This window comes from Lampetra planeri, chromosome 1 (assembly GCF_965212315.1).
Source record: "Lampetra planeri chromosome 1, kcLamPlan1.2.h2, whole genome shotgun sequence".
NCBI classification, from domain to species: domain Eukaryota; kingdom Metazoa; phylum Chordata; class Hyperoartia; order Petromyzontiformes; family Petromyzontidae; genus Lampetra; species Lampetra planeri.
The window spans coordinates 3,296,025-3,323,676 of record NC_136107.1 but is presented as its reverse complement, the minus strand read 5'-3'; the positions used below and the strand labels follow the sequence as shown (position 1 = coordinate 3,323,676).

At 45.8% G+C, this 27,652-nt stretch overlaps 1 protein-coding gene across 1 annotated transcript in view; it reads left to right on the top strand.

Moving 5' to 3' along the window:
* The window catches only part of LOC144728614 (SCO-spondin-like), a 186,020-nt gene extending 159,771 nt beyond the window's left edge, over positions 1-26,249 (top strand). The window contains exons 102-111 of the mRNA XM_078608203.1: positions 1,043-1,170; positions 4,108-4,250; positions 5,502-5,548; positions 6,874-7,038; positions 9,144-9,364; positions 16,766-16,861; positions 18,304-18,364; positions 19,371-19,501; positions 23,828-23,978; positions 25,619-26,249. Coding sequence (XP_078464329.1) covers positions 1,043-1,170; positions 4,108-4,250; positions 5,502-5,548; positions 6,874-7,038; positions 9,144-9,364; positions 16,766-16,861; positions 18,304-18,364; positions 19,371-19,501; positions 23,828-23,978; positions 25,619-25,635 — 1,160 coding nt within the window. The 3' untranslated portion in view covers positions 25,636-26,249. The remainder of the gene's footprint in view (positions 1-1,042; positions 1,171-4,107; positions 4,251-5,501; positions 5,549-6,873; positions 7,039-9,143; positions 9,365-16,765; positions 16,862-18,303; positions 18,365-19,370; positions 19,502-23,827; positions 23,979-25,618) is intronic.
* The last annotated feature ends 1,403 nt before the right edge of the window (positions 26,250-27,652 follow it).

The window sequence follows — 27,652 nt, the reverse complement described above, 5'->3', positions numbered from 1 at the left end:
CCATCTCCCGGCACGGCAGTTAAAACAATGGGGGCAAGTTAAACTGAAATATTAAACTAAACTGTTTTTTCGATTTAAAGCTTTCGTGACTGCAGGGATTCATCTTCTTGGTTCTTTCGGTAAAGTCACGTAGAAGGGGAATAATAAAAATTAAACTATAAAATAATATAATATTATTATTTTATTATTTCTCTTCTACGTGACTTTACCGAAAGAACCAAGAAGATAAACTGTTTTTTTTTATTTTCGCTAGGTAAGGCCCACTGAGCTAAGTAGTTCTTTTTCAGAATCCACCTGGCCACAAATGATAGCCCATTGAAGTAGCTTATCATGTGGAAATTGAGATTCTAAATGTGGTGGAAAAAACCGAGGGACCCGGAGAAAAATCCACGCAAACGCGGGTGAACGTGCAAACTCCAAATATACAGGCGTCAGAGTTGGGATCGAACCCACGCGCTCCTGTATACCAGGCGAGGTAGTTAACATCTCGCCACCGCGGTGCCCATAGTTTCTCAAAATCCCCCCTGCTGCCACCTCTGTCCACCAAGAAGCAAGAATGTGTGCGGTTGATTGCCAAGATATCTTGTATGTATGTATGTTGAACTTCTTTCGCGCCGTACGTAGCCAACTGTGTTAATTCTAGATTTGAAGCTTTCGTGACTGCAAGGATTCATATTCTTGGGTTTTTTCGGTAAAGTCACGTAGCTAAAACATTCAAATTAATAAAAGTAAAATAAAATAAAAATCACGACGTTTCGGAGGCAACACAAGCTTCCGTCTGTGTTAATCTTGCCAGCGTGGAAGAGCAGGCCAAAATACCAGCTAGAGGGGGCTGTCTTGAGCTCGCTCTAGTGGAGGCCCCTTCCGCCAGCAGTGGCATGAGCGAGCGATTGCGGTGTCAATGGGTGAACCCATGGTTGATGCGGTGGGTTTTGAAGTGCCGCTTACTCCCAACTCTTCCAAAAATGCCCTCCAGTGGGAGAGGCCCTTCCGCCAGCCGTGGGCAGGCGACTGCAGAGCTGCACTTTCACCTGTTTTACAGATTGCACACCCGGCCAGGTGTACATCGACTGCGCTAACCTGTGCCCGCGCGCGTGCTCGGACCTGCACCAGGGTACGGAGTGCGTCCGCGAGCCCTGCCAACCCGGCTGTGCCTGTCCACGTGGCAAGGTTACTCCCCGCAACTCGGACCTCACAAAGCCCCCTCCCCCCCCGCCGTGCATAGGCATAATGATTCACCCCCCCCACCTCCACCATATTTTGATGACTCCTTGTGATTCAAGGTCACGGTTCGATTCCGGAATCGATTGGCTGATTCATTTTTTTTACAATGTGATGAGTGTAACGACGGCCACCCGTGGCTGCAGGGTCCGCTCGGCCTCGTTTGCGTGCAGCGTAGACGATTCGAAACGCACTCGCTCATGCGCACGAGACTCAGTGTGCACGCATGTTGAGCTTGGGAACTGATATTAATCGATGAATCCACGTCTTAGCGGGGGATGTTACATCATCGCTATCAAGATCAGCATCACCAGCATTATCATTTTCACCATTATCGTCATCATCATTTGTCTTCACGATCGCCGTGAGTTTATCTTACGTGTAGCGCCTTTTGCACACGGGAGCTTTGTGATGCTGTTCTTTTGCGCGAAATGGTGAACGTGCAGCACGGTAGCATTCAAATTAAACAACCTTGCCTAAAACGTCCAACAGCAACCAGGATTTGTTTAGAGACCGTTTTAAGGGGCTGGGATTCATATTAAGAATAATACCCCGTGTTTTATGTATGCGTTATGCATATCCATTGTCCCTGTGTGTTCACATCTGAATCTTTTCCGCCAACTTCATCATTTTCCCCCTGGGAGGTGCAGACATGCTCAGTCACAGCCCTCACCTTGCGAATTACCTGCACAGCGTGTCCTCGTTAACTGGTGGCCCGCGGCCCGTAACGTCAAGATGACTTGCATCGGCACGAGTCCGTTTAGACTCTGGCCACTCTTCCTCTCGTGCTGCCGAATGCTTTTAAAAATGACCGTGGCTGTCCTGGTGCCGGTGACAGAGCTTTTGTTAATTTGCTTTCGATGTTATGCAACCATCCTCAAGTGCAGCTTTTGTCGCGCACTTATACATCTTTGTTTTCAGGCAGGCTACGAAATGTGGTGTGTTCAAAAATATTTACATATTTTTTGTCCCCGTACAAGTTGCTCCTGTCTGTTGCGAGCGATATTCTATTCTTGCAAAAGAAATATGTTCGAGAGCTAAATGTTCACGTAGATGTCTACCAGCGATCAACGAGCGCACTTAAGGAGACAGAGAGACAGAGTTCGTGTAGTTGAAGGCGCTATCGGTATCGTCACGACATGAGATGAAGCATCTATATTCAGAACTCTCGCAGAGCAATGCAATTGATCGTGTTAGAGAACGGCCCGTGGAAGTGGATATCACAGAACCACTTCCCAGATCCCTCCAAGTGACCTCTGGTCCACACGGTGGCAGGCAGCACTTCCTCACCTTTCCTGATGCAGAGACGAATGCTCGTTGCTTGAAAGTCTTAACTGATATATTTCATTATCACTGCTGGAATTTAGCCAAATTAAGTACAAAACCAAATTAAGTATAACAACAACTGGACACATACGTCAATAATAATTAGAATTTATAAAGCGCCCTTAAAAATCGTTCTCAGTGTGTTAACACTGCCGTAATAACACTATCCTAATATGAAATGGCCCTTATGCATAGCACATGGGTTTTTTGTACGGTCATTGATGACCAGGCTGAGAACTATGAATTCATTGCACATGAGAACCCAGCTTAATCACAGGCAGCTTTCTGGATTGAAACCCAGGGTCTCGGTGATGCTCGCTCAGTACTCTTGTCCTCTGACCCACACGAACATCGCAAAATGTGGCACTTAAAGAATGTTCAATCTGTGCACAGTTTTTGAGCAGAGACCCGTGTGCGTCGTCAGTGGTATAATGCGACACTTGGGTGAATTTCCATATCTGACAGTTTCACGCGGAATGAAATATGTCTGGAGGACGTGAGTACTTTAAACTGCCTTGGAGTGGTTTTAAATTTGATTATTATTACCGATAGACGGCAGAGGTGGCACGGTGACCCAGGATTCAGGCCTAGCTGTACGGGTGCTAAGCGAGAGGTCAACTGGGTGCATCCACGTGCTCGGCAGGAACTCGAACCGACGGCGGTTTGCTGGCTGAGCTGGGCTGCGGGATTATTAATATCGCAGGGATTAGTAAAAGTTCGAATGCTTAGAAAGCCCATTTAATTAGAATAACAAAATCGAGTTACGACAATATCAGCAATGGGTGATCAAGATGTTAGACACGATGATAATGATGATGGGACTTGCATCAAACCCAATGTCGAGGCAAATTTCCGGAGAGACATGCTCTGAGTTTGGTAACGTTTCTGAGATGTGTAAAGTGACCCTGGTACCGTGACGGACATGGGCCTTAATAGCGGAGAGGTCAGGATGAGCATCAGCTTGAAGACTTCTACAGTTTGTTCTAGATTTGAAGCTTTCGTGACTGCAAGGATTCATATTCTTAGGTTTTTTCGGTAAAGTCATGTAGGTAAAACATTAAAATTAATAAAAGTAAAATAAAATAAAAATCACGACGTTTCGGAGGCAACACAAGCTTCCGTCTTCAGGTGGAACCGTCACAGCCACGACAGCTGTATCAAGTAATACAGCTGTCGTGGCTGTGACGGTTCCACCTGAAGACGGAAGCTTGTGTATCAAGTGATACAGCTGTCGTGGCTGTGACGGTTCTACCTGAAGACGGAAGCTGGTGTTGCCTCCGAAACGTCGTGATTTTTATTTGATTTTACTTTATTAATTTTAATGTTTTACCTACATGACTTTACCGAAAAAACCTAAGAATATTCTACAGTTTGGTTCGGTAACTGGCCACACCACGCCCTCGTGTGCCGCGCCGGCCTTCTTAGCTACTCGCTCGCAGCACTTGCCCCAACAGTAAGGTTAAAGCTACACGGTGGGGGGGGCTCTTTGTCTTTATTTGTGCTCACACGTCAATGAATATGTATGCGTGTGCACCACTCCACTGCCACCACCCGTCTTAGGTGCTGCAGGACGGGGTGTGTGTAGCACCCTCTGAGTGCCGCTGTGCCCTTGGTGCGGCCGCCCGCTGGGGGGCCCAGCCCCCCCACAGTGACAGTGTTGAGTACCAGCCGGGCACCGTCCTCGCACAGGAGTGCAACAACTGGTGTGTATGTGTGTGTGTGTGCGCGTGCATGCCAGTTGGCACATTCGGGGGCACATGTGGTGCATCTGCCAGTCAGCTCAGTCAGTCAACCCATGGCACCTGTTGGGTCTGCCCTGTGGCTTTCTGCCAGCGGGCGTTCGAAACTTCACGCGGCCTTAAAGGGCACCTAGCCTGGCACAAGCGCCGTGGAGACGTCACCGCCACTTTGTGGCGAATGATGGTTGTCTTTGTTGAGTGGCTCCTGATCTTGTTCATCATAGTTTGCGGAATTCCACTTTGGTGAACGCCAAGGTATGAGGGGTCGGCTCAGCCCATCTTATATCTGGGGTCAAGTAAAATGAAGGCTTTGTGGGAATTTAAACGTGGTTATGCCAAGAAGCCACGGCCCCTTTCAGAGTAATGTGTAGCTTCTGCCCCAAAGCTCAGACCTGCCAAAAGAGCCAAAGATGACCACTGCCCCATGCTCATTTTTATAGGGAGATACTTTTGTGTTTTTGTTTACATTAAAATGTTGCTCATTCTGTGACCTTATAAAATAAATAACAGGTTAGTAAACATAAAAGGGAGATTTGGGTTGGGTCACTAAGAGGAAAATAAAATGTCCATCTCTTAAACAACTGATCTTATTCATGGGTCAATCACTGTCCAATTATAAACATGTATTCTTTATCTACCTTACGGATTGTTTTTTATATATGCATTATATTTGTAGTATATGTTAATTTTCCAACCATTTAAGGTATTCAGAATTAAAACTTGCATTCGAAATGCCTCGTTTGTTGATATGATGATTATAAATATGGCTTCCCGTTTAATAAAGACAGCAAGCATATTTGCCTCGCTGTTTGTGCTATGACAAGAGTGGTGGATTTCAAAGTCAACTTCGTGAACATCATCAGACGGACAACATCATTAACAACGAACTAAGTTGTAATCGGCACAACCAAGATCATCGCTTCTCGAGGATAATCTTGCAGTCATTGGAAGCCACACACTTTGGACCACGTGCGATTTCATTTGACCAATGAGGACTCGTCGCTCCGTGTTCGCAGCCGCGGCTGGTGCAGATCACCCCGTTCCCGTTCCCAATTCTCCTGTTGAATGCCATTAAATTAGAACCCTGACCCACAGTGAGAATGGAAATGAAATGCTTATCGTAAGAGCTTTCGTTAGTCAAGTGTGCACAACGTGTTTGGGATCTTTGTTCAAGCGTGGCTTTTCTCTTTGTTTCTCTTTAATGTTTTTGCGAAGCACTTGCATCGACGGCGCCTTTCACTGCACCTCCTTCAACTGCGAGGGTAAGGACTTGCATAACCATGGTCTGGTAGGTCTCTTCATTTTAATTATGAGATGAGACACGGCCTTTGTATGTGAGAATGACATTTTTTTTTCTCTCCCAGTTTCACTTTGGTACCACTTACAATGCTGCACAAAATCAATTGTGAAAAATGTATGCCGGGGAATGAAAATAGACGCGTAACAGGCAAAGCCAAGTCTGCAGTCTAAGAGCCACCATCATGCATTAATAGGAATTATTATTATTTCAGTTGCTTACGAATTAAGTGGATTTGCAATTTACAGTCAATTCCTTATCAGCTAATTGTCAGAAGCACACATCATGGCCTACATAACCTAGGATATTAAATATCCACAAACGTGCTTTATGCAATACATTATTTAAACTAAGTGATACACACTAAGCTACCTTCATCGTGCAGCTGTATCCCAATGTCTTCATTTACATAATCTCATCATCAATAATTAATTCTGCAGAACTTTACAAGAAAGCAATGTAAAACGAATCTAAAGATCTAAAAACAAAGGACGATTGGGGTCTGTTATTCTCAGTAGCTTATCTGCCAAACGGGGACTGGGAAGTGGACAGAGGTGAGGTTTAACCCGTAGGCTTTCGCGACCAATATCATCCATAATATAGGGTTTTTTTCTGGGTTAGATCGCGTAAATATAAATGTGTCGTTAAACCCGCCACCACCCGACACCACCCGACACAGCCAATTAGTAAGGTTTGTCACTTAAACAGAACGTGGCAAATTCGTTACTAGTTCAGCACACTGGTGTGTTGGAGAGCAAATCCACAACATTTACAATCCGAGTGGTGGTGCGTTAACATCTTGCCACCAGATTATATCAGATCTCGGAAGCTAAGCAGGTTTAAACCTGGATAGCGCTTGGTTAGGTGCCCACTATGCACAAGCAGTTTGTCCTTCCCCAACACCTCTGATTTGCATGGTTGGCTACGTACGGTGAAAAAGAAGTTCAACGGCTGTGAGTTCAAACTTGGGGGTTAACTCAACCCATTATCAGTCCTGGGTCGATCAAATATGTAAGTACCACTTTGTGCGGAGGTTAACATTTAGTTTGTCCTATGGGGATACTCACCACCGCCATAGGGCTGTAAGCGGGAACTGAGCGTCATCTTTTAGTCTAATTTGAGTGATAATATTTACTGTTGTACTAAGAGAGGGAGAGAGACAAGAGGGAGACCAAGCCCATTTCTGTTTCTGTCGTGGACAACTAAGAGCCGGCGTGGTTCATCCGAAAGCCTCACCGTGGTTCCTCCCCTCTACCGCCCCCCCCCCGCCCGCCCCACCGACCCCGACAGAGGACTGCGAGTGGGGGCCGTGGACGGCGTGGTCATCGTGCTCGGCCTCCTGCGGGGCCGGCACTCGCACGGCGGTGCGACCTCGCAGGCTGAAGGCCCAGCTCGGAGGGCACGAGTGTCAGAGCCCCGAGTCGCGCACGGAAGAGTGCTACGTCCGGGATTGCGGTGAGAGCCGCTCAGACCTCCGATTAGCACGCTGGGCTGCGCACGGGTGCGAACGAAGCGCAACGTAGATATACGTACGGCAGCAACGGAGGTAACAGGCGCCAAGAGCACCGTTCCTCCTGCTGTTACTCCAGGCCGTTGCTGTAACGCCAATCTCTATAGCACCTAAGGTGCGATTTGGCGTGGCATTGTCGGACAGTAAACCAATCGGACGGGATTGTGACATTTTATCCCGCTCGATGCCCTGCTGTTAGCCACGTGCTCATGCCATCAGCAAGTTGCCATGACAGGGAGCCGTGTCATGGCAACCTCATTATTTTAGGCTTCCCTCTGGGATTGCCAAGACACTTTGGATGGATGTCACTTCAGGAGAGGATCACTCCTTGTCCCGCTGTACAAATATCCATACTTGGATCTGGCATTCGAAGCTGATGCTGGAGTTTGCGTGTGAGTATGCGAGGGGCTGGTGGCCTTCATAGGTGCTTGCTAAAAGCACTTGCCCCAACAGTCTGTTAAGGCGATATGGGGGATCTTTGTCTTCCTCTGTTGTTGGAGGACAAAAGGTGGCTGGGTCGAAGGTTAATTGCTCGGCCTCAGAGGCTCCTTAATTGCTTCAATGCAGCACATGTTCGCACCTTTCCAAATCATCCGTTTAAAAATCGTAGCGCAGCATGTCGACTCCAGGACCTCGTGTTGACAATTCTTCCAAGCTGCCTTTGACTGAATGCTCGCATCACAATTGTCAGGACTGGCCCGGGATGTTGCGTGTGTGCCGTCGTCTTTTTATTAACGCTTTTTTCATTGGGGAAGTGTGGGGGGGAAGTTGTCCCGGAAACATAATTTATGAGCGCATCGGAGTAGACTGTTCGGCCGGCCCCCCCCCCCCGCCCCCCCCCCCCCCCGGGAGCTCACTGACTGACATCTAATTTGCTCTGATCTATTGCACGAGGACACCTCAATGCACCCTGATTCGATGGCCGCCTGCTCTTCCGGCTTATGAAACAAGCACGTTCCGACATTCTATTTTCATTCTCGTCAAGTAGGTGCGCTGAAAGAAGGAAACAAATCTAACGACATTGCGCCGGCGATTCAAACTCCTGCTGCTGCTGTTGTTGGAACACTGGCAGAAAGGAGATTGATGTTTTCATCAGCAATGAAGTAAAAAAAAAGCAATACAAATATATAAAACTCCATTGAGTGCAACAATGTTGCCACTTTAAACAGTGTTGGCACCACGGATAGCCTGGCCCCGACATAGAACTGTGTAATTTCCACCATTGCCTCCGAGTCGCTCATTGAGACGTGTGCCGTCACAATGCTCACTGAAGCGTGGGAAGCCAACGCGCATCGCAACGTTTCCAATGCGTAAGAAAGTCAGAGATATATTTTGGTGATTGGCGACTCTTCACCCTGCCAACGCTGCCTTGCACGGAGTGGCCCTTGTTCATCACTCGTTCCACTCTTAAAACTATTCAACTGTTTTGTTTATTTGACCAGGTAAGGCCCACTGAGCTAGAAAGCTCTTTTTTTAGAAGCGACCTACCCATCACAAATGATAGCTCAACAAAGTGGCTCATCATCACGCGCAAATTTATAGCAGCCAAATACTCTAGACGCGTGATGTTGATTCTAAATGCGGAGTGAAAAACCAGAGGACCCGGAGAAAAATCCACGCAAACCACTGGGAGAGAGAAAGACACCGCAAACTTCAAATAAACAGCAGGTGTCTGGGTTGGGGGATCGAACTCACGACCTCCTGCATACCGGGCGAGGTAGTTAACATCTCCTAGCCACCGCGGTGCCCCACTAACGCCTCACTCGTCGTGTCCGCCCCCCCACACCACCCCACACCGACGCCGTCGTGATCGTCGTTCAAGTTCATTTATTTTCAAGTTCATTTATTAAGGTACAGCCCTGTTTGCCATTCGGCTCTTGAATCCGGTGCAACCGCAACAAACAAAAAAACAAAAACACGAACAGAAAACATCTTAAAGTGAATATGTGACTGAGTGCAAACAGAAAATCCAAGAAAAGACAGCAAAACATTGCAGCAAAAAAAACCACCGCACACCGACGCTGTGTGCGAAAATCTCGCTCAACCGCAGGCTGCCCGCCGGGCGAGCGCTGGCTGCGCGGCTACACGTCGGCGCCGTGGTGCGAGCGGAGCTGTGCCGAGGTGTTCGCCACGGAGCTCGGCAACTGCTCGGGGGCGGCGGCCGGAGGCGGCGAGGGCTGCGTGTGCGAGCCGGGCCGGTACCGCAACGCCTCGGGGCGCTGCGTCATCCCGGCGCTGTGCGAGTGCAGCGCCGACGGGCGCGTCTACCAGGTAGGGGAGTCGCGCGGCCAGTGCCATGCCTTGAAGCGGTTCGGACAGACGTGCCGGTTAAATTTCGATTTAAAGCTTTCGTGACTGCAGGGATTCATCTCCTTGGTTCTTTCGGTAAAGTCACACGTAGAATGGAAATAATAAAATAATAAAAATTAAACATAATATCACTTTAAACCCCCCGCCCACCTCCTATGCATTTCACAAGTAGTACTAATCGCATATCTGCATTTCCCATAAATATGCTAAATTCCTCTTGATATGCAAATTCTTTTGTCAAGGCGCTCTTCCCCCCTCCATCCCAGCTTAAATAGACGCTCCAAGCCTGGGGGTGTGTCATTCAGACTCGGTCTTCTCGACAGACCTGTTCTTCACCTGAGGACGGCCGCTTGCGTTGTGGCCGAAACGTCGTGAGAATGATTTTATGATGTTTTATTTTTATTATTTTATTATTTCCATTCTACGTGACTTTACCGAAAGAACCAAGAAGAAAAAACGTGCCGGTACGCGGAGCGAAAACCAATGATGCATTTGTGTGCGGTAGAGCGCCTCTTAACGACCTCCCCTTTTAGCGAGTTGTCGAATTAATGACGGGCCTCCAAAGAGCCCAATGTTTTAGATTTGAAGCTTTCGTGACTGCAAGGAATCATCTTCTTAGGTTTTTTCGGTAAAGTCACGTAGAAAGTAAAATAAAAACAAAAATCACGACGTTTCGGAGGCAACACAAGTCTCCGTCATCAGGTGGGACCGTTGTGTTGCCTCCGAAACGTCGTGATTTTTGTTTTTATTTTATTTTACTTTCTACGTGACTTTACCGAAAAAACCTAAGAAGAAGAGCCCAATGTGTTCGCTTACCGACCATTCCCCGTTTAACGACGGGCTGTTGCGGGTATGGTAAATGTTAATTGATGCATTGATTAACCACGCTTCTTTTAACATCATGTGTTTATACTGTTGTTAGTATCTGTATGTATTGATTTCCATTGCTTCAATATTTAGTAATTTTTTTGGGTGAAAAGGGGTAACTTTGCTCTCGGAACGAATGAAGGCTTTAACGTGCATTTCATAAACTCGCTTAACGACCAAATCGCTTAACGAACGGTTTCGTGGAACCAATTACCAGCGTTAAGAGGGGTTCTACTGTAATTCTATAATGCTACGACGTGGAATTGTAGTGTTTTTAAGATACGAATTATTTTACTGACCGAGAACATTTCCGCCTAGGAGATGATGCAATGAAATTAGCTCGTAGAACCCCAAAGGATTGCGACGACTTGGGGTGGAATTCATCCAAATTTGTATTGATCATGGCTAAATATGATGATGCTGATTATATACAACATCATTTATTCTGGTACATTTGATACGTATTATATATACTACAGAACAGTGTTCCAGTGCGTGCATAAACATCTTGCCAGGTGGCTCAGCGGTGGAGTGAGCGGCTCGCAATTGGAAGGTTAAAATTTCAAAATCTAGTTGGGGGTTACTCAGCCCATCATACCTCCGGGGTCCATAAAATGAGTACCACTTTGTGGTGAGGTCAACAGTGATTTTTCTTCGGATATACTCACCCCTGTCATAGGAATGAGGAATTTTCACCACTGACTCAGAGAGCTGTAAACATGCAATGAGCACCAAGGCCTCTATTCCCATTTGAGCGGAGAAATCACTTAGAGTTTTTTTGTTTTTTTGCTCACGTCACCAATTATAATCCGGCGTTACATCTCAGCGCGGCAGGAGGTGCTGCCCAAATTGGATCTTGGCCTAAAGATTCGGATTCAGCGAATCCGATTCTTTCTCTCTCGGCTTCGACACTATTTGCCGGTGCGTTTTTTTTTACCCGGCGCACGCTACCCCAATCTAAACCACTGTGCCCCGTCGCCCAAGGCCGTAGCCATGGAGTCAACATTGGGGGGGACCAAATCTTCCAGGGTGTCTGGGGGTCCCAACCTAGAAAATATCTAAATTTGAAAAGAATTTCCTGCCTGAAATATAATAAAATTCACTTACACATGGGATGGACTTCTTTTTTTTTACAATAATGTCTAATAGTGTATTGTATTACATTGCTCTGTTTTAACTTTTTATACCATTTTTGTTTCATTGTTTGTAATGGCAGAGATTAGGGATTCATAAAGTACAACCATAACCACAATCATATGAACAGAAATCTATGCATTGATTTATTTGAAGGCAAGTCCAGATACTGTGGCCAAGGTTTAGCAAAAAATGTTATTTACATAGCATAGCAAATTTTATTTTTTATAGCAATATATTGAGGGGGGACATATTCGGGGGGGGATGTGTCCCCCCCAATATATATATAATATATATTATATATATAATATATTATATATATAATACATATTATATATATAATATATATTATATATATCATAATTACGGCCTTGCCGTCGCCTATCGACTGGCCCCAGTCGGCAAGCGATGCATCTCGACGTTGTCGCCGTGCCTCGTGGAGTTTTCTCCGCGCTATTGATTGTGTTGCGTTTTCTTCACGCCAAATGTTAAAGTAAAGCTATTGGAGTCCCTGACAGCTCTGTTTTGGAGGGGTGGGGGTTAAGGCTTGGCAAGGAGCATTTGAGGCAAAATTCACTAATGCTGCACGATTGGGCAACTCGTTAAAAGCAGCGTTAAATTATTAAAACTTAGTTCGAATTAATGTAAATATGCGGTAGAGCACAACTACAGCATAATCCGGCACTTTGGTGATGGGGTTGGTGTATTGTTTTGCGATCGTGTGTGGCGAAACACTCACATGCAGAGACAGCAAATGCCTTCAGTAGACAGTGCAGCAAGCTGGCTGTGGATGTACATTACCCATCATACGCTTGGGGTTTTCTCCTGGTATGCTACATATTTCTCGCTCGTGCACAACACTCAACAAAAATAATTGGACAGATCCATAACACGAACGCCAGAGGGAAGTCTCGAGACCAGCAAAATATTTCCCGAGTAAACGAAAAAATGTAAATTAAATCAAATAAACATACGACGTTTCGATCACAACACAAGCGATCGCCATCAGGAGGATGACGACCTATCTACGTGACTTTACCGAAAGAACCAAAAATATGAATTCCTACAGTCACGAAAGTTTTAAGTCAAAACATTGTTAATATCATTATCATCATCGTGCGTACATGAATCTTACCCTTTGGATTTTGGAAGCAAATACAATTTTGTTGATAATGTTGTTGTTATACTTAATAATTGGTTTTGTCAGCGTTACAGATACTGTACATTATAAATGAGGATGTTCTCTATATATATAAAACTAACTTTTCCTCTTTCACAAATGTACACATTTGTGAGATTTTTTTTATCACGTACGTTAGCAAAACCATATAAATTTCTTAAATAAAAAGTATATCCTGCATTAAAGCAGATGCCACTTCGCGTATTGGTTCAGAAAAAGAAAAATTCTCGGATTTTGGATTATCCCTAGAGTATGGAGTCTCAGGGGCCCCTATCCCAGAAGGAAGGGGCAACCAGGGACAGCCGTGGCCAATGGGATGACCTTGTTAGGATAAATGTTGAAGAAAAAAACAACAACATTAGAAACGAGACTTCGGGACATGGCTGGGCGGAGGTTCGCGAGAATTGGCTGTTGATCTTTTTTTTCGAGGAAATTAAAAACGGTGAGCTCACGGGAACGTCGTGAATAACGTTCACACAGAGGGGGTCTGTACACAGTATGCATGGCTTTGCGTTGGCGCAAAAGGGAAATGATCGTTTGTCAACGCAGTCTTCGCGGTGTGCATGAGTGAATCTAAGAAAAGTGTCGCGTGTATTGTTTAGTGTCATGCAACTCGCATCGATTTCGAATACTAAATGCAATATAATGAAGTCGTTCATTATTTTCTGTAAGGAAATATGTTTTCATTACTTAGACACGTCTCATTGAACGCACATTGATCATAAAGTCAATAATTAAGCAGATGAACCTCGCCATATCCACTCGGCCACGTGAATGACTGTATCATCGCAAGGAGGCAAGGTGTGTGAATCGGACAAAGATCGAGCCATCTTATGAGAGATACCTTCTTGCATGTCAATGAGTTACCTGTAGGGGGGGTAGGTTGTGGGGGCAGTACAGCAAGTATGTCGCTGACCTATCTCTATACTCAACATGAAGAGTTTATTTTGCTTGGAATAGAGCGTTGCCCCCTTGCACGCGTGGCTGCAGTTTCTGCCCAGATGTCATCATCACGTTCATCGTCGTCACGATTAGCCCCGTAGGTGTCCACTGCACATTTCGTCATTTGTTGACACTTTCCTCTCTGTCTTATGCCAATATGCTTTAAGTAGTGCCACGTCTTTTTTTGGCGCCATTCTCTTATGTCGTTCGGATTTAAACACTCATTATATTGGCTGATGAACACCTTAATATGTAGAGGACAGCAGAGCTTGCAGAGGGAATTTGGCCGCCGGTTTACCGCCTGGCGGCTTCGTTTCCCGCTCGTCCGCATTTCTTCCGAGTTGTCATTTCTCTCTTTTAAAAAATTACAAGTTTTTAATTATTATCACATTATTACGTTGGTTTTTTTTTTTTGGGCCACCCGTCCCCTTCTAAATTGTGGATCGTTATTCGCAATATTTAGCGGCCAAAGCCAGCAGGGGTTTGCTGTTGTCTCCGTTGTCATTTCTCTCTCTCTCTCTCCCCCCCCAGCTCGAACCGGCGTTTTCCCCCTTGCTGAGATATTCTGATTGCCTCACAGTGTTGCAGCTCATGAGCTGTAAAGCTGTCGCGGTGTGTGTTAATCATCGGTTGGCACCTGGGACCGGGGGTTATCCTAAGTTCATGGCCAGCATATCCCATCAATTAGGGACCAACCGTAGGATGCGAGGAGTCCACACAAAGAGCCCCATTATATCCACATAATTTGGAGTGGAAACACAAAATTGGAAGGGTTATCAGTCTCCGAAAAAACGACCGCACACCCAAGAAAACAATTACTCTGTTACGGTGCGGTAACAAAGCCGTGATGCCAGTTTTTTCCACTTATATTCTCAATTTTAAAATAATTTTCATATTTTACGTGTCAGGTGAATGGCATCCACGGGTAATTACAGTCTCTAATGCCAGAACAACATCTTTTGAGATAGCCGTGTAATTGTACTATGCCCCTGTGCGTTGTATTAATGTTCAGAAGTAGATTACAATACAACTAAGCACGATGTTAATATATATTGCGTTTAACATAATATGTATTTTGTACATTATATTATTACTAATAATCAAATACAGCCCTTGGTTAGTCCACTTGATGGATGATGTCTTCGCCCTTGTCGTCGAGGTCGTGAATGTTGATTGACCAAACTTCACCACGCTGGTCAGTGCAGTTTGGTGAAGGGGGTGACCCCGGACCGGTTCAGATGTCACCGCCGATGTTAACCATGGCCAAGAATCAAATCTCAGAACTTGCCAGTTCGTCACTAGTACAGCACACCGGTGTGTTGGAGAGCAAAGCCGCAACATTTACAATCTGAGTACGACATTTCGCCAGTAATTACAACCGGAATCATCAGGCTGCAGCCAGATTTGTTATTTTTTTTTAATAAACTCATTGATTTTTTTTCTTTCAAAATAGTAGCAACACACATGGATGTGTATATGTGGAGAAATGGGAGCGATAGTGTAACGTATAGCGCGCGGCGCTACGAACCCGGTGACCCGAGTTTGATTTCCACTCATGGACAACACCGTTGACGATTATCTGAACTGGTCCTGGGCCTCCCCTAGGTCGACTGAGCCTCAAATGAGTACCTGGTACGTAACTAGGGAGACAAAGGCGGCCGGGCGCGCTGTTGGCCACCCACCCCTCTCGAGACAGCAGTGCTGTGTAATTGTATTCTGCCGCTGCAGTGAGCGAATCTGTTCACCACAGCTGCTGTCGCTGTAGCGAATTCGGCCTGGCTCAGAGAAAAAAAACGGGAATGCTTACCGCGTGCATGTGGAAGTACTGCAACGAGCTGAGACGCACGTTTATCAATTTTGGTGTTCACAATCGAAATCTTGATTTATCCAGGAGAAATCGGACGAGCAAAGGAGCTCTTCTTTTTGGTTCTTTCGGTAAAGTCACGTAGAAGGGAAATAATAAAATAATAAAAATAAAACATAATAAAATAAGTATCACGACGTTTCGGCCACAACGCAAGCAGCCGTCCTCAGGTGAAGAACAGGTCTGTCGGAAAGACAGCGTCTGAATATGTGGACGCTGTTATTATTTATTTTATTATGTTTTATTTTTATTATTTTATTATTTCCCGTCTACGTGACTTTACCGAAAGAACCAAGAAGATGAATCCCTGCAGTCACGAAAGCTTGAAATCGAAATTTAAAGGAGCTCTTTTTCATAAATGCCCAGGAGGACGTGAAGCAGTATTCTAAAGAGAAAAGTGGTAGTTCTACTGCTTCTTGGCGTGAAGCAGCAGTTTGCGCACTGCACGATGAAGCCGGCGACCCGAGTTTGATTCCCGGCCACGGCTAATATCAATGGCGAGCAACAACTGACGGGTCCCGGTCGCCTGCTTCCTCAACCCGCACTCAACCGGCGTGGTGAAGTATGGTCATACGACCCCCTCAACTGAGAAGGCGTGGGAAGTCCGTCATCCAGTAATGCATCGACAAATGAATACAAATTGTTCGCATTCTCATTATTTTGCGAGCAGCAGATAATATCTGCGGGAATATTAAATAACCTAAAGAGAAAACGTGCGCTCGGGCCATACATGCTGCTTCGCCAGAAACGGCTGCAGTGTTTCTGCTTTTCTTTACGCTCGGTAAATCTGTGGGGTTTACTGGAATCAGCTCCGCGTGAATGAACTGCTGGGGGATTCCGCTCGTTAACCCCCTGACTCGAGGTTTTCCCGGAGCCATTACGTTGCAATGCAGAATTAACTGTGCGTTTATAGATGAAAGGGTGTGGGTAGGAGGCGGGGGGGGGTTGCCTCTGACTACACATTAAATTGCAAATGTGTTTTTTTCACGCACGAAATATCTACGAACCCATTGACCTGGCCTTGATTATTTATTTTAAATGTGTCCCTATGAAACTGTATTTTTATATCAGTTCCTTTTTTTCTTGGGCTCCGTCTTAATTTTTTGCATAACGGATGAGAATTGCGTCGGGAGCGATGTAGAATCGTGTAAATTAGTCGGCGCCCTTCGGAGGTGCTGCTCGGTAGGGAATGCCGCAATGTGAAATGTTTGCAACGTTTCTCTCCCTCTCAACCCCACCCACCTCGCCACCGTCCTCATCTCCTCACCTATTGTTTTTATGGTCCCAACCGTCCTGCCGATGTCAGCAACAACCAACGCGGGTGTTTGCTGTTGTCGGTCGTCGTCGTCGTTGTTGTCGTGCGTGCGTGCGCTAGTCTGGCCAGCGCTGGATGGAGGGCTGCCACGAATGCCGCTGCATCAACAGCATGAAGATCTGCAAGGCGGACTGCCCCAAGCTGCAGTGCCTGGAGGTCTGACCCCTTTCTCCCCGGTGTCACTCACCGTATCGCCGCGGCACATTTCACACCCCCGCGGGAGCGACGACGTCGACGTTCCTCATTCGCGATCGGCCTGTTTCCCGTCCCCACCGTCGCTCGCCTAAACGTAGCACGGTTGGCTGCGTACGGTGCGAAAGAAGTTCGACGTCCATACACGCACACACGAAGCCAGCCAAGCGCAACGCTTCATCTGCATTTTTTCTTTTATTTGGAAACGTCGACGTAGCAGCTTCTTCTTTCGCACTGCCGATGTAGATGGCAAAGCAACGAACACAATTTCACATTCAGGTGGTCTAGCCAGACAACCGCGTCAGGAGCATGCGGAGTTTATCGCTGTGATGTCTGTCTCGTAGCAGCACTTTGTTTGCGAGTTTATAAACACGCGTATTTTTTTTTTGCACGGTAGGACAGCCTTGACATGCCAGCACCAAGTATGTAATTGAAAAACAAAAGTAGGTTGATATGCTATGGCGTGCGCGTCTGTGTTATGGCTGCCTTGATTTTTAGTTGTCTTTGAAACACCTCCCAGCGCATGGAACAAACCTGCACACCACTGCTGCAGAGAATATTTAGCTGTAGCCAATGTAGCCTGGATCAAATAAGATGTAAATGTTTAATGTGTGCACAAGGAAATATATTCTGAGAATTTGTGATCCTTTTTTCTCTCTCTCTGGGGGGATGTGTGGCTGTAGTTGTTTGTGCACCGCGCTGTGAAATCGGTTTGATTCCCACCCACGGCTCTCTCCCCACTGCACACACGAAGCATCAAGGCTTCTCATTTGTCTAGGCCGCTCACCTATCCAGGGGTTTCTGACCTGTTCAGGGTTCTCACCTGTCCAGGCCGGCATATGAGACACTTTGAGCTCTGGCTGTACACCTCCGAGTTATCGATCGAACTTTGCATCCGATTCGCAAAAAATACCTGCTCGCGTTAGAAACTCCTTTGCCAGTAGCAAAATATGATAATTGGTTCTTAACCCTTTTATCTGGCAACAAAACTGACACCTTTTTTTTTACAAGGAGTCATGTTTGCATTGACCACAATACCTGCGGTCGGAATGCAAACAAAAAACACAACTTTGATAATGTATGCATTGTCCTTTTGGCGTCATCTGGTCCAACACCATGTGAGACTAGGCTCTAAGAAAAGCTGTCTCGGGTGTGGACCAATCAATTTCAAGGACAGTGCATACATTATCAGAGTCGTGTTTTTTGTTTGCATTCCGACCGCAGGTATTATGGTCAATGCAAACATGACTCCTTGTAAAAAAAAGGTGTCAGTTTTGTTGCCAGATAAAAGGGTAAAAAAACAATTATCATGTTCTCATATTATTATGCTGATCGACATGATGCGGTACTGACAGAAATAAAATAAAACGTTGGAGAAATAACGTCTGCTGTGCTCTCCTACCTAGGGAGAGGTGAAGGTGGAGGAACCGGGTAGCTGCTGCCCTGTGTGCAGGAAGGAGGTGATCGGTAGGTTTCTGATGCACACCCTCCACACTGCTGTGTATCATCATCGCCTTATCTAGTAGGGGCTGCCGCAGAAAAAGTATCGCCAATTTCATTGTGATGTTCGCTTACATCGCTTCTGGTCTGGGGGGGGACAAATGTGCAGCCGTAGATGCTGTTTGCTCCAAAAGACTGACGCAGCGATTTTTTTCTGCGTCTTATTTGATTGCTGCACAGATGTGTGCACCTGACATTATTTAGTTGGACGGCAATTTCCTAACGCTGGCAAACCGAATTTTGATGTCATGTAAATGTCGCCCTTGATTGTTGCATCCCGTCTCATATTTGACTGGATGGAGCCTCAGATGGCACCTCACTCCATCAGCGGTTAATGCCGTAGAGGCCTACGTGAGATTAAAGATATTGTGAAAAATCATAGCGTCTCCAACCACTCGTGCAGCAACTGACAAACCGTCATGGCAATGCAACTTCAATTTCATGGGTCTGTATATTATGTTAATTGAGACGGCTTTAAAAAGTTAAGTGATTTATGGTTTGTTATTTAGTTTACCGTAATGTGTGTACTTAAATGCCGAGTACGATTTATCCATCACTTTAACAATATTCTGTCGCATTTGCTGAATTCAATATTCGACTGAATTATTAATTATTATTTTAATATTACAATAACAGTAGTATTTGCCATACATATTTAGGCTTTTGTCGGTCTCACAATACCGATATGACAACGCACCCTCTTCTTCAAGCAGTATGTGCGTATGATATATCCACATCCATCCATACCGATCTTGTCAAAGGCACTTCACATCACAGCGGTTGAAGGTTACAGGATAGGATAATGCACTTCTATTCAATTACCCCCTTTACATTATTCAATCAGTTAATTAGTTCACTCGCTTGGCAGTTGCAGCAGCAACAGTGGCTTCAGCGTGACAGCCTGCTCGATCTTGTGCCAGGGTTGCTCACTTATTGGTTTGCATCCCACTTTGGCTCGCCCGACCACACGCAGATGAGCAGGCGGACGTGTGCCAGCGCTACACAGAAGTGCGCAACATCACCAAGGGCCTGTGCCACATCGCGGGCGTGGAAGTGAGCTACTGCCGGGGGAGGTGTCCGTCACGCACCATCGTCATACCACAGGTGAACGTCGTACCGCATGTGCGCCATCCCTCTCGGCCTCGTCACGGGGGGATGAAAGCGCATCAGCCAGACTCCCGCGCACCAGAGGGGTGACGGCTGCCCGTAATGCATCGTTCTCTGCTCACTGCCAGGCCTTTGGCTCAAATTCCCTTCATCCTGTCCGATCTTTCTGCTTTCTCTGCTTCTCTCCCAACAGCCTTCTCATGTCACGTGTAAGGCGCCTTGTGAAGTGACTCCTTCACAAAAGGGGTGGCGTGAATGTGATGTTCATTAAATCAGTGGCTGCCTGGACATGACAGCTAATTTGCGGACTGATCCATCTTTGTGTTTTTTTTTCCATGAAGGTAGGATGGCGAGAATTGCGGTGTGTGTTGATGAAGGGAGGTGGTGCGGGTGGAGGGGGTTGCGGCCAGTGCCAAGTTGGACAGAATGAAAAGCTCATCCCCTAGTATTAAATACTCAGGTGTCTAGCAGCTGACATTGTTACACATGAGAAGAAGTTGATGCGATTGAAATTGACCGCGCACTTCCAAATCCTACAGCGCCTGTTGCACGACGATTATGCATCAGTGTCAATCGATTAGCAGCCCTTGGCTGATAATCACCGTGTGCCTTTCTCGCCCCCATAAACCAATCGGTATAATACCTTGAAATTATTGCCGTTTACAACTCTAACGACAACGTGCGAGCACAACTCACTTCAAGGTGGTCTGTGAAAACTCGGAATAAGCATGTATATCCTCAAACAAGGATGGAAGCGAGACTCATTCTCCAATCGGAGTCCTGAAATGGCAGTGAAAATGACACATTGTACGAATGACTTCATGAACGTGAGTTGGGCATTCTATAACCACCTCTCCATCTGGCCGGACTGTGGATGATCAGGAAAATATTTAACCCTAATGCAATGAAGAGTAAGAGACTGCACAAATTTGTTCTATGTATTTACTTGTTGACTTGTCACCACTCCGTGGAACATAAAAAAAACAAACTAAGGCCGTTAAATCGTCTTTTCAATACCGGTAACCGCGAAAAAATAGCAGCTAAAAGAACTGATTACCGGTTTGCTGCACACACAGTACAGTATAGAAATATATTTATGGCAATAAGCATTTCGGTATCACCTTTTTAACTGCGATCTGATGGCAGCTGCCATAGTTGTGTAACGGTCAGCGAGCCGGACTTGAACTGCAGAGGGTCACCGGTTCTATTCCATCTCCCCTGCCCGGCACTTGAAACAACGGTGCAAATCTTGACTTAAAGCTTTCGTGACTGCAGGAATTCATATTCGTGGGTCTTTCGGTAAAGTCACGTAGATAGGTTCAAAAGAACATAACAAGAAATAACAAAAAACTACGACGAAAACTACGAAACCAATACCTAGGCCGTGGCTAATCATTGTTTTAATGCGGTGGGCTCACACGAAATTGATTTATCTAAGACGAAGGTATTTTGCAAGCCCATTGGCTATCAACAAAGATTCGTTCATGAAGCCATCCATATATATAGACACAGACACAATTTCAACCGAGAAGATGGGTACAAACTGAACAATCATTGGAAGGACGTTATCAACAAGTTTAAGTCATAACTGGCTGTGATGTTCCCATCCTACCTGCCATTAACATGCTAATCTCTCATTAACATGCTAATTTTCACCTGGCAGCCCTTTGATTGGTGGAAAACCATCCACCGTTGGGTTGGCTGCCCACCACTTGCATTATCATTGGCTGCTGACATTTGGGCTACGCCCATTTCAAACCGTTATAAACAGTTTGCCTTGGAATCTAACCCCCCTTTTCCTGAAGACGGCCGCTTGTGTTGCGATCGAAACGTCGTAGTGTTTTTTTATTTTTTTTATTTTCTTTGAACCTACCTATGTGACTTTACCGAAAGATCCAAGAATACAACGGTGCAAATAGAAAATAGTTTTAAACACCCCCAGACGCGTCGTGTTCACCTGCAGTTGAGTCGACCGGCGGGGTCTTGTGCGGTCGTGGGGTAAAGTGTGGGTATTCCCACCGAAACAGACTCAACAATCGATTTCCGGTTCATGACCTTACGAACCGACAATACATTTTCAAAATGGCTACCGGTCATGGTGGCTGTCGTTGATTAACCCTAAAAGAAAACGAAGGTACGTCCGGCGTTGCCTTCGCCATCTCTTCTGAATAAATTGCTCCCCGCTATGCGTCGGTGTACTCTGCACACTGTGCAATAAACCAGACACGGCTCACCGGACATTCACGGGGTGGAAATTGTCAGCAAGCATACATTTTTAATGATCAATTTCACATATTGGCCAACCTTTCCCTGATGGGCACCTGTACTGGAATAACATCAATCGATGGTCACATCGTTATCGCAATGCCAGTGCTTTCCATGTGCAAGCACCGCTCATTGCTCTGCAAAGACACCCTAATTGAATGGTACAATTTTTATTACGATTCAGATGTTTATTATATATTTATTATATATGTCTGTAGAAAATTTTTTTACCCAAGAGAAAAAAACATGTCGGAGTATGTTGGCTATTGCTTACAAATGGTCCATCGTTTGCCTTTATTTTACCCACCGTGAGCTCGATGAGAAGTAAGTGCCTTGCAAGGTGCGCCTGGGCGACACCGCACAAAAAAATCAAATTGTACCAAAGGATATTCAGTCGCCGTGTCAAAATATATCGTCCAGAAACATCCCACGTGAAAAACGTGTGAGACATTGCACACGTAAAAAAAAACGTAAGATGTGAAAGGTTTTAATTATCTCGGCACCCCAGGCCTCCCATCTCCCCCCCCCTATCCCCTAAGACTTTGTACTGACTTTAATTGACCCAATGTTTTGAAAAATATTACACTCAAAACGGTTGGGCAAGGATGTGATTCACTTTGTGCCGAATGGATGTGTTGTTTATTTTGATGTTTTCTTTTGCAGACATGCAAATCTAGTGCCTTTAAAAGTTACGAACATGAAAGGTTTTGGAATAATTGAGTCAGGTGTCACTGTTACATGACACCCTTTGAAATATTGGCCCACGTGCCGAGTTTCACGGGTGTACATGACCAGAATTCTGTTCTCTATCTCCATACATAAATAACATTACGTTATTTTCTATGGTTTACTTTCCAACGCAGCACCGGTGTGCTGTACTAGTAACGAATTGGCATGTTCTGTTCACGTGACAAACCTTACTAATTGTCTGTGTCGGGTGGTGGTGGAGTTATCGACAATTATATTTACGCGATCTAACCAAAAAAATTCTAGATTTGAAGTTTTCGTGACTGCAAGGATCCATACTCTATGGTTTTTTCGGTAAAGTCACATAGGTAAAAAATAATAAAAATGAAAACAACAAAATTAAATCATAAGCCTCCGGAGGCTTGTGTTGCTTCCAAAACGTCGTGATTAAATTTAGTTGTTCTAATCTGTTATTTTAGTTGTTTTCATTTTTATTATTTTTTACCTACGTAACCCAAAAAACCCTCTATTTTGGATGACATTATTTATATATTTAGCACATAAGCCTACTTGCTCTTCAGAAAGATATCTACAGGCATCCATGTACGCAAGCAGAGTACAGCATGTATAAAATAGGTACCACTTTGTGAAAGGTCGACAATGATTGTCCTCGGGATAGACTTGCACTAATCTTTGGAATGTGGAATGAGCACCAGGTTCCCAGGTCTGCAGAGGTAGAGAGATGATCAATGGCCCCACTTGAAGAAATGATGCAGTTTGATTATTGTTGTTTTGCTTCAGGAACGACGAAGGTGAAAAACCAAAGGTTTTGGTGTTGGCTTTGTGATTTGTAATTTCTTGTCGTCTGAATAAATTGTTTCTGTCATTGGTCGCTGTACTCTGCCAGGAAGTGCAATCTATGTGAAATTTAATTAAAACGAAACTATTTGTATCTTACCAGGTAAGTCCCACTTAGCTATATAGCTCTTCTTTAGAAGCGACCTCGCCGTAATGATGAAGTGGCTTATTGTGCGGAAAATACTCTAAACGCACGTTTATACATGTGGAGTGAAAAACCGGAGGACCCGGAGAAAAATCCACGCGACCACGAGGAGAGGCATCCAAACTCCAAATATACACAGCAGGCGTCAGGGTCGGGATCGAACCCACGACCTCCTGCACACCAGGCGAGGTAGTTAACATCTCCTAGCCACCGCGATGATGATGATGATGATGAGAAAGAGACATCCAAACTCCAAATAGACAGCAGGCGTCAGGGTCGGCGAGGTAGTTAACACCTCGCCACGATGACACGCCACACCTCGTCTTCCGAACGCTCGTGACCTTGCGCACCCCTTTTGCGCGACGCAGGAGCCGTACATCGAGGCCGAGTGCGAGTGCTGCAGCTACCGGCTCGACCCCCAGCGGCCGGTGCAGTTCCTGCGCCTGGAGTGCGCCAACGGGGAGAGCGAGCCCGTCGTGCTGCCCGTCATCCACAGCTGCGAGTGTAGCAGCTGCCAGGGTGAGGCCAGCGTCGGCCACGATGGTAGCCACGGTGACGCGGGCGGGGGGGGGGGGGTCACGTCGCCTTGCCCGTTTTGTTCAGATTGCACAGCAGAGGTCGCAAACGGGTTTTGATTCCTTACCCGTACCTGTACCCGGCCGCACCAGGGTCGCAAACGGGTACCCGTACCCGGCCGTACCCTACCCGTAACCGGCCGGGTACGGTACGGGTATCGGGTACCTGATTGCGACCTCTGGGATGAAGCCATGTTGCAGGCGCGGGTGGGTTGATTCTAGGAACTTGAATTGTGAGAAGAGACACAAGACGTTGGGAAATTAGTAACAAACAGTTACTCACCAGTGACTCACGGTCTACCCGTACCCGGCCGCACCAGGGTCGCAAACGGGTACCCGTACCCGGCCGGGTAGCCGGGTATCGGGTAGGGTACGGGTATCGGGTACCCGGTTGCGACCTCTGTTGCACAGGGAATACGTCAACCGCAGCACGCAGGGTGGACGTGTTTGATGATGGGGCACGGAAGCAGGGGGGTGGGGATGTGGGGGAGGCAGAGGGGGAAGTGGGAGTGCGGAGAGTGAGTGGGTGTTTGCAATCTTGATTTGAAGCTTTCGTGACTGCACTCTTTGGTTCTTTCGGTAAAGTCACGTAGGTCGGAAAAATAATAGATGACGACGTTTCGATCGCAACGCAAGCAATCGTCATCAGGTGTAAGCAAGAGGAGGGAAGCTGCTGATGCAGGCTGCTACCTGATGACGATTGCTTGCGTTGCGATCGAAACGTCGTGATCTCTATTATGTTTTCTACCTACGTGAACCAAAGAGTATATGGGTGTACGGAGTTTATCGTAGGTAAGGATTGGTAAGGTTGTTGTGGTTAAGGCCTGGTCCTCCCGCTTCTAGTTTACGTACGACGACTTTCTAATTCTACACGGTGATCGATGTATGGATACCCCACTGATTTCTAATGGCCCTCTTATTTAGATATAGCATCAGTGACCTCAGCTTGTACGTCTCTATGTTGAACTTCTTTCGCACCGTACGTAGCCAACCTATGCTAATCGGGGGTGCGATTAGCGCGGTTGGCCTAACACATTGTTCATTTCGGTAAGCTTTGTTGGAAAAATAGTGCATGGCGGGAGTGTTAAAATGTTACATCCGTCTATTGAGATTGGTTTGAGACGTGTAGAGGATTGGTATATTTTTTTCCCTGGAATGTATCCATATGATTGTAGTGGCGTATCTATAAATGGGTCACCCCCTACTGTTAATAGTGCATGCGCACTGCATTGTTTACCATAATCTGTATCATTGAGGACATGGCCGACACCTCGAAAAATATCCACGTATATTTAATGACTCTCATTCGGCGCTATTAAGACCATTCATAGGGTATAAGATTATAAATATCGGAGTGACATTAACACGCTTCTATCGCATGCACTGGAATAGTTTATTTATTTTTTTACGTTACTCAGCGGGCTGAATAACGTGCATCGCAATTGCACTCGGTTTTACACAATACATTTCTAATCGCGTGCAAGTGTTATAAATGTAGCGAGCGGTAATTTCTAATTGGATTAAAAAAAAACAGTCATGCTGAGCAGTAGCTCAATAAAATACATTTTGCGCTTCTCTTCTCAGGTGGTGATTTCTCCTAAACGCTGACACTGGAAGAAGAGGGGTGAAGGGTCTCGTAGACGTTCCGTGCTGACATCAGCGAAGCTTGCGAATTTATATGTCGGCATTAGTGTTCACGTTCTCGAAGTCTTTCTCGTGTCGGGCGCGCTCATGAAAACCCTGCCTCGTTTGCTTCGTGGACAAAATCCTGTGGGTTGCCCTTGTACGAATGCTACCGTGCGATCTCAGTCACGTCGTTTGTGTCGTTATCTTGAACGGACGCTGGCGTCGCGCATCGAAGAGATGCCCTCTCCGATTTTGTACAACGCCGCACTGCGTAACGTGATGGACTTTTAATCATTGCGGATGATCGCTTCTTCGTTGCTATTTACCCAGCAAAGAGATGGATGCTCTGCATCGGTTTAACAGTCATCCTTATATTTTCCGGTAAGATCTAGACGTGGCAATATTTTTCTGTAGCGTGAGGAGCGTCGCCCTTAAGAACGTGAACAAGTTGTGACAGGCCTTGGCTTTCGCAGAGAAACGCCTCCGTAGATTTTCACGCGAGCTTTGGCAGCGTTACCTTTTTTCCACTTTCGCACGCGAGCGTCGTTGGCATTACTCCGCCTCAATAAAGCAGCAAATATGAAATGCGTTTGTCTTCTCAGACCTGTGTGGTTTTGTTGTTGTTGTTGTCGTTGCATGAATTGTATTGTTAAAGGTAAAGGTGCAGCCCTGCAAGATTCTTGCTCGCGTGCTGCCGGAAGGTTCCTCCGTACCCTCAACTCCGACGGAGCACCGTCTCTAGTTCCACTCGACCCGGCGTGGGCATCCAAAATAACAAGGAGAGACATACTAATAGGGATTTTCCCCTTTTTCTGGCAACAAAACTGACACCTTTTGCAAGGAATCATGTTTACATTAACCACAATACTTGCAGTCAAACGCAAACAAAAAACAATACTCTGATAATTTATGCATTGTCTTTGAAACTGATTGGTCCACACCAGAGACAGCTTCAAAGACAATGCATAAATTATCAGAGTATTGTTTTTTGTTTGCATTTGACTGCAAGTATTGTGGTTAATGTAAGCATGATTCCTTGCAAAAGGTATCAGTTTTGTTGCCAGAAAAAAGGGCAAAATCCCTATCAGTATATTTTGGTACTGGCAAAGGAGGTCCCATTAAGGAGAGACATTTTTTATTTAGAATTCGGTAAAAAAAAACACACGCGGAAAAAAAAAAAAACCCTCAATATTTCAAGAGCCCCAATGCGATGTGAGTACGAGAGACGGCGAGTTCTTCGTAATTAGCAACGCGTAGCAGTTCGTAAAGAGTCACCGCAGGCGCCTCGCAACTGCAAGTTGCCGACCCCTGCACTGGAAGGTGCTCTGCGTGGCTCTTCAGTATATTTTGGCCTACTTGTCCACGCGTTGCGCACATGCATGCAGCATTTTACAAAAACAATCGCGAATGGCTTTAAACGCCCTACGCAACGCATCGTAAAGGTTGAACACGATTTTAAACGCGAGCCGCTGTCTGTAAACTTGCCCAAGGTTTGCGCTACTGCCAAGATAGCTGTTGACAACTGAGACGAGGACCATGTCTCTTTGTTCAAAACTGTACGCTCTAATGAGCATGCAAGCTACAAAAAAATAAAAATTTGTGGAGTAAATATAAGGCTCTGCGCACGAGACAAGATTTCCTCGGTACAACGCAACACTGCTGTGCAATGATGTACGCAAAGCCATCGACAATGGAGGGGGTGTTCACAACTGTCTTCGTAAAAATGTCGTGTCCTCTTGTGTTGCACTGATGCCAGGCCATTTGCACATTGCATAACTCCATCGGATAACACGCCGGAGAATTTGGTATATATTTGAGCTCGCTAAAAGCACTTTGCCGTTAACAAAGCAGCAGCTTTTAATAATTGTTCAGTCGTCCTATAAATGTAAGAGTAGCTTTTCTTTTACATTTTGTAAAAAGAATGGTGCAAATTAGAATAGCGCTGAATAAAAAATCAGCAATGTTCCATTGCGATAATTTTTGTGGCTTTTT